The sequence below is a fragment of the Lissotriton vulgaris genome, chromosome 12 (assembly GCF_964263255.1).
Source record: "Lissotriton vulgaris chromosome 12, aLisVul1.2, whole genome shotgun sequence".
Taxonomy (NCBI): domain Eukaryota; kingdom Metazoa; phylum Chordata; class Amphibia; order Caudata; family Salamandridae; genus Lissotriton; species Lissotriton vulgaris.
The window spans coordinates 5,029,047-5,040,030 of NC_141700.1; the positions used below are offsets into that span (position 1 = coordinate 5,029,047).

The 10,984-nt window shown below is 49.5% G+C and overlaps 1 protein-coding gene across 3 annotated transcripts; it reads right to left on the reverse strand.

Moving 5' to 3' along the window:
* Positions 1 to 529: 529 nt before the first annotated feature.
* LOC147673014 (cold-inducible RNA-binding protein B-like) lies at positions 530 to 5,964 on the reverse strand. 3 transcript variants are annotated; one of them, XR_015302591.1, is made up of 8 exons: positions 5,802 to 5,938; positions 4,981 to 5,086; positions 4,802 to 4,908; positions 3,711 to 3,840; positions 3,440 to 3,506; positions 3,265 to 3,339; positions 1,762 to 1,838; positions 530 to 1,196 (listed from the first exon to the last, which is right to left on the reverse strand). XR_015302591.1 is itself a non-coding variant. In XM_086946677.1 (7 exons), exons 2-6 carry the CDS (start codon positions 5,078 to 5,080, stop codon positions 3,267 to 3,269), a joined length of 477 nt encoding a protein of 158 aa, XP_086802803.1. In that variant the 5' UTR covers positions 5,081 to 5,086; positions 5,802 to 5,938; the 3' UTR covers positions 530 to 1,196; positions 3,265 to 3,266. The 3 variants fall into 3 exon arrangements, 2 of the variants coding, with proteins under 2 accessions (XP_086802803.1, XP_086802802.1); XM_086946677.1 differs by lacking the exon at positions 1,762 to 1,838; XM_086946676.1 differs by lacking the exons at positions 530 to 1,196; positions 1,762 to 1,838 and adding an exon at positions 2,527 to 2,993 and having other exon boundaries at positions 5,802 to 5,964.
* Positions 5,965 to 10,984: the final 5,020 nt, after the last annotated feature.

Genomic DNA, 10,984 nt, shown 5'->3' on the forward strand with positions numbered 1-10,984 from the left:
GTAAGAGGGCCTGTCCTTACGGGAAGTAATAGAAAAGGGAGGTACTACTTGAGCACATTCAAGAATTAAAAAAAACGCCAATTGAAAATATTTACGAAAAAAGCGAGGGAATGGTCCATACCTCAATGCAGCAAGTCTCGAAGAGACTGCAAAAGCGCTGCCTAGACAGGTAAAGAATTAAAACTTACACCCTACAGGTAGCAGACAGCATCTTTGGAGTCCGACCCGCGCCAAGGACACCATGTACCAAAAGAACTGTGGTACCACGTGTCATGCAGCTTCTAGACAGATGTCAGCAATCATGGCTACAAGGTGAAGCGCATCCAGAACTAGTCAAAGCGCGGGGGGGGGCAGAACAGAGGCCCCACGGAATAGCATTGAGAGAGCAGCCACCGATGGCTGCCGCACAGAATCGTGATGCAAATGCAGTAGAAGAGACAAGCCCTGGACTTCCATCATTGTGCAAATTCCATGATTTGAACCGTAAAATACAAATATACTTACATTTTAATCATTTCACACAAATACGTTTATAAAATATGCATTTTTTTATTTAACTTTATACAATGGACCCACCAGGGGCCCAAGATTACAGCGCATGTACCAAAGCCTTAAGAGTGGTTCTTCGCATTTGTCTTGTGGACCACAATGAGTTACTGGAGTCTGGGTACCCCCGTCTAGTCACTGAAGCGAGGGATCACCCGGCACAAGAAATTCCCATGAAATAAACACAAAACATGTCTAGATAAAGTGTAATCTGCAGCTAGCTTTTAGTCCGTCACAAAGGCTCAGATTGCAACAAAGTTACTACGCCTTGGAACTCTTCAGCTTGTTCCTAACAGGTCTCTTGAGCAGTCACAATCTTACGGTGGATCTATGCAGGGGGCAGTATCTGTTCAATTCTAGGCAAGCATGTGAATCCATACTCGGGATAAAAACTCTCCAGCACGGGAGTATAAATCACCCCCACCAACCATCACAGAAGCCAAGTCAGGAAGCCACTTTGACAGTCCCAGATAACCAACGGTTATTGTAGTAAAAGAGCCCTTCGGTGCATCCATGTCGAGGTAACCGCCGACTGCACTACCCTTCCAATGGAGGCAGAGCACGCCAGACTTCAGTCACTCCTCGCCATCTTCCAAGCCTTCTATGTGCTTCGGGGCTATCCTCAGAAGCAGGCGGTTGCTGGGAGTTACCTGTTTAAAACAATAATTCAGTGATCACGAATATCACAGCTGTGACCACCCCATTATCCGTCTCAACGCAGGGCAAGAGTTTGCATGTTGATCAAATACAAGCTTACGGTATCAACATTACTAGTCCAAATATAGCAGCCTGGCACCCCGCCCTCTGGCCCTTAAGTTGTGCGTTTCCCAATCAGCCGCAAACCAGCTCATACTATTCCCCCAAAAAAACCTTCTTGAGCACGTGCACTAAGAACCAGAAAACGCATGCATTGGAGTCCACTTTAAAGCCACTCAAAATAGGTGGGTTTTCCCCGTCCAGTGCATGCAAAGGACAAGTAAAGCTAGTTTGAGCAGGACAGGTAACCTTTAATCGGAGTTTAAAAGCTGCACGCCTTGTTACACACAGCGCCCTCATCCATGAGTAGCTATTTCAGGCCTAAATACCAACATATTCCCCTTCTGTAACATCTTAAATGTATACCCCCATCACCTGCCATTTCACATGATTATGGCTAACATAGTATATAGTAGGCTGGTGGTCGAATGCAGTCCCAGATTCGCCGTACCAACCTACCTTCAATAGCAGCTCCCATCCCCAGGTGTGCACAGGTCACACCAGCGACAGGCTGTGCCCATTGGTGCCAGTCAAACCTGCCAAATAGAACAGTCATTTGAGAGTGGGCACTCCACTACAGTACCACCACCCCCACCCCTCGCACAGCCCACCGAGTTCAGCGTTTCACCCTCGTGTAACGCTCCAGTGACTTAAGGCCATTGAAGCAGTAACAAGTAATAGTATAAAACAAACAAAAAAACATTAAGTACTCAAAAATAGTTCACCCGAATTCTACAGCAGGAATGTGTAATTAGAAAATATGATAGCTTACAAACAAAAATTACCTTTAACGACAGGACTATGTGCGCATCTGAGCTAGCCAAGAGCATCATCACTGGAGGCCAAATCGTCATGTGTTTGTTGAAGTCTAAAGCATCCACGGCTGTCCTGCATTACTTAATTACTGTCTAGGGTGATCATACCAGACCACTCAGGGGGAAGGGGTGTACATAGCACAAAGCCCGGAGACACCTGGAGCGGTGTACAAATCTTCGACCCAACTTGTATTATTTCGGGTTAAATTTACAGCTCAACGACTACCAACCAAGGTTCTGTTGCAAGGTCATTGGCCACCCCTTAAGTAACTCAGGGACAGGCCAGATTTCACCACCTTACACAAGTCCAGCCTTGGTTATTGCAGGTGGTGTTTTTACTTGGCACCAAAATAGGGCAGGACACTTAAATGAACAAAACCTATCTGAAAAGATCCAGTTAATGCCAAAATGTTTTTCAGAGCGACTTTTAATGGGCTTCATGAAGCCAAATAAAACGGGATACAAGATTTCTGTAACCATTTCAAATACAACAATTCAATATGCATTTCTTCCAGTAAAAAAAGCAATACGTGTTTTAAAAGATACACGAGCAGTTGTCTTCAGTTCGACAATGAATATCAAGAGACTTCGCTTTATTATGTACAATGACCCGAACCTCGCTATATTAAAGGAATGTTATAAAACGTGAACTTTTGAATGTCTATTTCTTGCAATAAACATCACCCTGGCTACATCTGTGATGGGCACAAGTCCAAAAAAATGCAAACTAAAAACTTGATATCGTATCTGACAGGCTTGAACACTAGAAATATTGCAGGTGCATTATACGAGAACGAATCAGCGAGGCTCCAAATATCTTTATAAATACAGCCATTGGAAGGATGATGTCGAGTCAGGAAGATTTTTACTTGCGAGCTGAGGACAAGAAGCAGGCACAAAGTTGTAAAGACTCCAGCAAAACATTCAGCATGTAACAATAACCACCCTCCCTCTGAGCAGATGTGAAACTACACCCCACCCCCCCTCTAAAGAAATAGAATTTAACGGACTAATGTACAGTCAACGCAATCAAAAGCATTAAAGAGGAGGCCTACCACCCACTGATTTGGAGATAAACCTCCCAGCCAACATGCATTAAAGGTACCATGGGGTTTAGGTGTAGTATGAGCTCAAAACGGCCACTTACCGTTAGTTATCGTAGTAGGATCCGCTGGAACGGCCATATCCTCCTCCTCCTCCACTCCTGCCGCCACCGCTGCCACTAGAGAGAGACGGAGGGTCAGATCACAGTACCAACACGTAGGCAACTACACCGAAACACAGCGTGAATCATTTACAAGTTACAGGAGTTCAGTACTTACCCTCCACCATAGTAATCTCTGGAGCCGCCGCCATAGCCCCCACTTCTTCCGTAGCTGTCTCCACCACCTGTTGGCAGGACATTAGAATGAGCATCAGGGCAGATGGACACTACTGGCATTAGAATGAGCATCAGGGCAGACGGACACTACTGGCACGTACAAGGAAGAGTCCCTATTTTACGCACTACACCCACCACGAGATGGTGGTGCTGAGGACACTGGTTGCACAGCTCCCCAGCGTCGAACCCCTAACATTAAGAAAAACACAAACCTCTGGAATATCCGCGTCCTCCTCCTCCGCCGCCACCAAAGCCTCCTCTGTATCCGCCTCCGCCGCCACCTCGGCCTCCTCCAGAGGACTTACCGGCCAGATCCACCCTGATCTGCCGCCCATCCAGGGTCTGGGGTAGAAATAAGCATTTAGTACAACGTACAAGCCTTGGCACATGGAGCACAGTATGATCTCCCCGATCAAGGCCTGCACCCCTCCCCCCCCCCCCATCACGGCCTGCACCCCTCTCCCCGACCCCGCACTCAGCTCCTCTATCACGGCAAGCACCCCTCTCCACGGTCAAGGCCTGCACCCGGAGGGGCCCCCTCTCCACGGTCAAGGCCTGCACCCCTCTCCAAGGGCCCCCTCTCCCCGGTCAAGGCCTGCACCCCTCTCCAAGGGCCCCCTCTCCCCGGTCAAGGCCTGCACCCCTCTCCAAGGGCCCCCTCTCCACGGTCAAGGCCTGCACCCCTCTCCAAGGGCCCCCTCTCCGCGGTCAAGGCCTGCACCCCTCTCCAAGGGCCCCCTCTCCCCGGTCAAGGCCTGCACCCCTCTCCAAGGGCCCCCTCTCCCCGGTCAAGGCCTGCACCCCTCTCCAAGGGCCCCCTCTCCGCGGTCAAGGCCTGCACCCCTCTCCAAGGGCCCCCTCTCCCCGGTCAAGGCCTGCACCCCTCTCCAAGGGCCCCCTCTCCGCGGTCAAGGCCTGCACCCCTCTCCAAGGGCCCCCTCTCCCCGGTCAAGGCCTGCACCCCTCTCCAAGGGCCCCCTCTCCCCGGTCAAGGCCTGCACCCCTCTCCAAGGGCCCCCTCTCCGCGGTCAAGGCCTGCACCCCTCTCCAAGGGCCCCCTCTCCCCGGTCAAGGCCTGCACCCCTCTCCAAGGGCCCCCTCTCCGCGGTCAAGGCCTGCACCCCTCTCCAAGGGCCCCCTCTCCCCGGTCAAGGCCTGCACCCCTCCAAGGGCCCCCTCTCCGCGGTCAAGGCCTGCACCCCTCTCCAAGGGCCCCCTCTCCGCGGTCAAGGCCTGCACCCCTCTCCAAGGGCCCCCTCTCCCCGGTCAAGGCCTGCACCCCTCTCCCCGGCCCCGCACTCACCTCCCCGTTCATGGCCTGCAGCGCGTCCTTCGCATCGTTCTGGTCCTTGAAGGTGACGAAGCCGAAGCCCCGGGAGCGCTGCGTCTCGCGGTCCTTGATCACCACCACTGCAGGGGGAAGGGAGAGTCAGTGCCCGCGCTCTTCAGGCCGCCCCCCCCCCCAAGAGATCCCCCGCTTACCATCGGACACCTGCCCGTACTGCGAAAAGACCTGCTCCAGGCTGTGCTCGTTGGTGTCGAAGCTCAGGCCTCCTACAAACAGCTTCCCGTCGTCACCCATGGCGAGCTGCGGGGACACAAGACACGGCTCGGTTACTCCTCCGAGCGCCCCACGAACAATACAACAAGATCAGCAGGGGCGCCCGGGCCCACCCGCTCTCAACACTCAAACATTTTAAAGGCGAATACAATACAAAATTTGGTGGTCGGTTCGAAGATTCCAACCCCAGCGTCCCCCCTCCCGCACGAAATGGCAGTCGCGCAGCCCCGAGCTGGCCAAGATGGCGCCCAAACAACGCACGCCGCCAGCCGCCATCTTGTCGCACTACGTTCAGCACGCAGAACAAAAAGACCGCCATCTTGGCTTGGACACAGCCTTCGTCGTTGGTCGCTAAACCCACTGACAACAATAGAGTCTGAAGCTGCCCCCGCCATGTTAGTGCGGGAAGCGCCGAGGCCGTGGGTGGTAAAGCGCTACGCAGAACAAAGGGCCGGGACCACGCACGACGTGAACCGCAGATAACGGTCAATGGTACCCGCAACTGGCGGCTGCGCAAATTAGAAAGGGGGGCGCTGTCGGTCAGGAAAATCAAACTATCACGGTAAATGTAGCTCGGCGTTTTTACAGAAATAAGTTAAATACCAATACACACTTAGTTGCCTCGGATTTTAGATCCATTTTGCGCTGTTTAAAAGATGGCTTGGAAGGGGCAAAAATTGCGAGAGAACCCCCCAGTACACCCCCGAGCTAAACATTCGTTAAAATCAACCCCTCGACATACCTTGAAATGAACAGACACAAGTCACGAAAGCAGGAGCCAAGAGACCGCGAATGGAGACTGGAGGCACTGCGCGCCCCCTTTATAAGCAGCCGCTCGCCCACCTCGTGAACTGCGACGCGCTGACGCACTTCCGCCCGACGGAGTCTCGCATGGTCATGAATATTCATTATAACGGTATGGAAACGCCATGACGCAAGCACGTCTAGGAAAGAGAACAACGTGATACCCTCCCTCATGGAGCCTGTCCCCTGCACCTTGATCCTCCCGGGCTTGGCTCAGTCCACTTCGCCACATGGCGGCGACTGTGATAAAAAATATCAACCTAGATCACAGTGCAGATGCCCCCCTTGGCATATGTGGGTGTACACTGCCAACAGAGCTGCCAAGGCTCCAGATTGCTATGTGTGACGTTTTCAAAATGTCAGTGTAATTAGGAGTGACAGTTCAACTACTGTGAGTGACACATGAGCAAAATCAAGCAAGGGATTTTTTTTTTTTTTTTTTATTTGTGCAATTTTATATAGCGCGAACTTTACCCGAAGGTGTCAGAGCGCTTTACATAAGAACCAGTTGAAAACAAGGACTTTGCGTTACATGCGTAAAAAAAATAGCAAATTTTTTCTTTACATAAGAACCAGTTGAAAACATAAGGATTTAGGATTACATGTGTTACATAAAGGATACAAACAGAAAAAATTGTAAATGTACAAGAGGTAAAGTCACATAGAGAGGAGATACAAATGGATATACTCTAGGCATATACTGGTGAGAACTCTATCTACATAGGGAGGGGATAATGTAAATGTATTGCGATTTATATAGCGCACGTATCACCCGAAGGCATCAAGGCGCTTGCTTAGGGAACCCGTCCTGGTATTCCCTTCTGAGATACCCCGGCAGGGTATCCGCAAGGTGAAAGCCAGGCATCCCGCCGCGAAGGGCCGTTGTGGAGATTAAGCAAGCTACTGCCCAGAGTCGCAGAGTGTGAACCCGTGAATCGAGTAGGCACCGGAGCGAGAATTGTCGAGTCCATGGACATTTTAGGACTCAAGACCCCGCCGAGCCGGGAATTGAACCCTGGTCCCGGGCTGACCTCTGCTTCCAGGTCTGCCTCCTCTAACCAGTGAGCCACACTTCTCCACAGATACACATGGATATACTCTAAGAGTCACATAGGAATGGTAGAGAGCACATCGGACTACTGCATATACTAGTGATTAGAGTTATCTCTATATACATAGGGAAGGGATAAGACTGGATATACTCTAAGAGTCACAGGAATGGTAGAGAGCATAGCGGACTACTGCATATTCTAGTAATTAGAGTTATCTCTATATACATATGGGGGGTGTGTTTGCTCCGTGCTTCGGTTAGTGCGAATTCCCTCAGTTTATCAAGATGTTGTCTGTATGATGATTGCTCAAGTTCGCAGCAGATTAGGCTGTGCATGGAGTCAGGTGATGCAAGTTTGAGCCTGTTGCAGAAGTTGCGAAAACAGCTGGCTCTCGCCCAGTGCTGTTTTATGATGTTTCACTCGAGTCTCACTTGCAACAGTGATGCTCCCTCTGGAAGATGCAGAGTGGCTTTGTAGATTCTGGTGAACAGTTTGTCCACTGACCTAGCTTCCCTTCCTAGGGTGATTGCCCTCCTGTTGGTTAATGTTGGGACGGATTTCACTTTCATCACCAGGAGGAGCGGCTTGAGGCTGGGGCCTTGTAGCTTCAGGGCGATGGATGAGAGAGCGAACGTAAGGATAGAACCATTGATGTTTATGGAGAGTACGTGAGGGGTAAGAGACCATTTGCTGTCTAGGAGGATTCCCAGGTACTTATAGTGCTTGCTGTGCTAGAGCCAAATGCTTTTAAGGTGCCACCTGTTAGCCAAGTTTGGTTTTAGGCTGAATAAGACCGTCTTAGTTTTTGCTTGGTTGATTTTGAGCATGTTTTCTACTGTATAGTCACGTAGAGTGGTAAATAGCCGTTGGAGTCTGATCTTTGTCTGGCTGAGGAGCACCAGATCATCTGCATATAACAGACAAGTCATTTTCTGGCCTCCTAATTTCGGTGGATGGCAGTTTGCTTCAAGATGGTGTATTGACATCATGTCAGATATAAATACGTTAAAATGCAGAAGGGCCAGCACGCAGCCTTGCTTCAACACAGAGTTTGTGGGGATCCTTCTTGAGATGCAGAGGCCTCCTGATTTAATCTGTACCCAGGTGTTGCCGTACAGCTGCAAAACGTCTGGCAAACCCCAGTCCCGCGATATGCACTATAGAGGCCATCTAGGTATGCTGTTTAATGCAGCTTTAACGTCCACAAAGCAAGAGTAAACTGCCCTTTTGCCTCTGATTGCTTTGTCACACATAAGGGCCAGAGCTTTCAGGCTGGAAGAAGTGCTGCATTTGTCTCTGAAGCCGCGCTGGTTCTTAGGTACGGTCCGGTCTTCTGCCCAGGCTCGAAGGTCAAGTAGGAGGCTGTCATAAATGTTGGCATTGTTATCGATTAAGGCAATGAGCCGGTAATGGTGAGGATCAGATTTCATGCCTCCTCCTTTGATGATTGGTTGAATGATGGATCCTCTCCAAGAGTCTGGAATGGATTTGGCTGCTAAACAATATTTGAACAGTGGCGTTAACACCTTGGACCAGAGACCTGGAGGTTTAAGGAGCTGGGTGTATCAGTAGCTTTCTGAGGTGCAGCTAAATCACTTGGCAAGCTGCTGGGGTTGCAGGGTGGGGGTTCATATTGTGATGAGAAATAAGCAGACAAGAATGAAACCCACGCTAGTTCAGAGATGTTTGTGTTAGTCCCACTCCTGCTGCCTATTTCAGCTTTGTTGATAAATGACAGAATTTTTTTGTGCCCCTTTCCCTTGCTTATTATTGCTCTCCTGAATAGAGATTTTGATTTGAGTAGACTGTGTCTTACTGCTATTGAGGAGGGTTATTTGACAAGAGCTCGCAATTTGTAGTTGAAATCTCTTTTCAACAACTTCAAGTCTTTTTTCAATCTGAATTTTGTAGAAATCAGGTCACGTTGCTTAGCACCTGATGTTGGTTTGGCTCGGAATTCCTGCAGAATTTGTTTGACAAAGCATGTCCATGGTGGAGATGCACTGGGCTGTGTCTTCGTTGAGTTTGGCTTTATCTGTGAGATAACTTCCTGGCTGATTTTGTTGCCCCATTTAGGCTGTTTTAATTATTCTGTCCGCACGCCAAGGCAGGTAGGTGGAGCTGCTTCCATTTTTAAAGGACTAATGGTGAGGTTTATGTGCTGCGGCCAGTGGCTGTCGCTGTTGAGACACACACTTAAAGAGAAGTCTCCAATATGTTTGAAGTGTCCCACCGTGCTGAGGCTGAAATCTATGTAAGAAATGAGCTTTCCCATGGTTCTTGTCCAACCAGGGTGTATACCGCCGCAGAAGTGGCCATTGATGAGCATCAGGCCTAGGGAGCCACATTCATTTAAAAGGAGTTCTGCTAAGGTGTTCCGCCAAGTGGCTGGTGGGGGGGGGGGGAGGGGGGGGGGTATTTTAGTTTGAGATCTGTTAGTATAGATACCAGTTTTTTAGTGTCTCCTTCTTCCTGGATTTGAACTGATTAATATAAATTTGATGATCAGAAGCAAGTGGACTTTACTGTGTTGGAGGATATTTTGGTGAATTGCTTGAGCCCAAATGTGATCTCTTCCACTGTGTGATGCAGTAGTGTAGAGACATAGATGGAGGCCACGCATTGGTCGGCCATGCTTGTCGACTTTTATGGTTGGTTTCTAAAACTCTACGAAGCCTGAAAGAACCATGGCACCTTAGATAATATAGCGGTTGTTCAGACAATTGTGGAGAAATATGTTTTCTCCCGAGGAATGCCAGTTTATTGAATATGCTACTTACCAGTATGCATCTGTTCTTGGCATGTAGGGCTGCTAACATTCATATCTTTGCATTAGATCGCCACCTAGTGTTGGGTCCGGATGATCGCACATTGTTGTCCTGGAAGAGTCTTCGAAGTATCCTGAGATGGGTGGCTCCTCCCCTGGACCACAGTGCGCATGGGCATCGGCTCCATCCCCAGATTGTTTTTAGCCATTGTGGCAGAGGATGGAGTGGCAAGTGTAAAGGATGTCCATGCTAATGATTGAATACAATAGTATATCTGCAGCTGCGACAGGCACCGGGGAGGAGGGTGGGCGATATGAATGTTAGCAGCCCTACATGCCAAGAACAGATGCATACTGGTAAGTAGCATATTCAGTTCGAGGCATGTGGGCTGCTAAATTCATATCTTTGCATAGAATACATAGCAGTCCCTCCATCAGCGGCGGTTGCCCGTGCCAGCTGCAGAAACCTGAAAAAGTGTCTTGAGAACAGCCTGCCCTACAGCCGCTTGCTGTTTGGAATGTACATCAACACAGTAGTGTTTTGTAAAGGTATGTGGTGTAACCCACGTGGCTGCTCTGCAAATATCCTCTAGAGGAATGTTTCCCAGGAAAGCCATGGATGCCCCCAACTTGCGTGTGGAGTGTGCCTTTGGGGGTATTGTTAAAGTGCGCTTGGCTTTATGATAACAGATTTGGATGCACTTAACAATCCATCTGGCTATTCCTGCTTTGGAAATTGGGTTGCCTTTGTGTTGTGGTGAGAAGGCAACAAAGAGTTGTTTTGTCTTCCTAAAGTGTTGTGTCCTGTCTATGTAGTACATCAATGCCCTCCGTACGTCCAAGGTATGGAGCATCCTTTCCGCCACTGTTTGTGGGTTTTGGAAGAATGCAGGCAAATCGATAGTTTGGTTGAGATGAAAATGTGACACCACCTTTGGAAGGAATTTGGGGTTAGTACGTAGTACCACCCTATTTGGATGAATCTGGATGAAAGGCTCCTGTATCGTGAGTGCTTGCAACTCACTTACGCGTCTTAGTGACGTAATGGCAATTAGGAAAGCAACTTTCCACGTTAGGAATTGCAGTTCGCACGAGTGCATTGGCTCAAACGGTGGTCCCATCAGCCTGGTGAGGACCACATTGAGGTTCCACACGGGAGCTGGCGGTGTTCTTGGGGGAATGACTCGTTTCAGTCCTTCAAGAAACGCTTTAATGGCTGGGACCCTGAAGACTGAGAGATGCTGCCTATTTTGAAGGTAAGCTGCGATGGCGGATAGATGTATCCGAATAGAAGTGTACGCT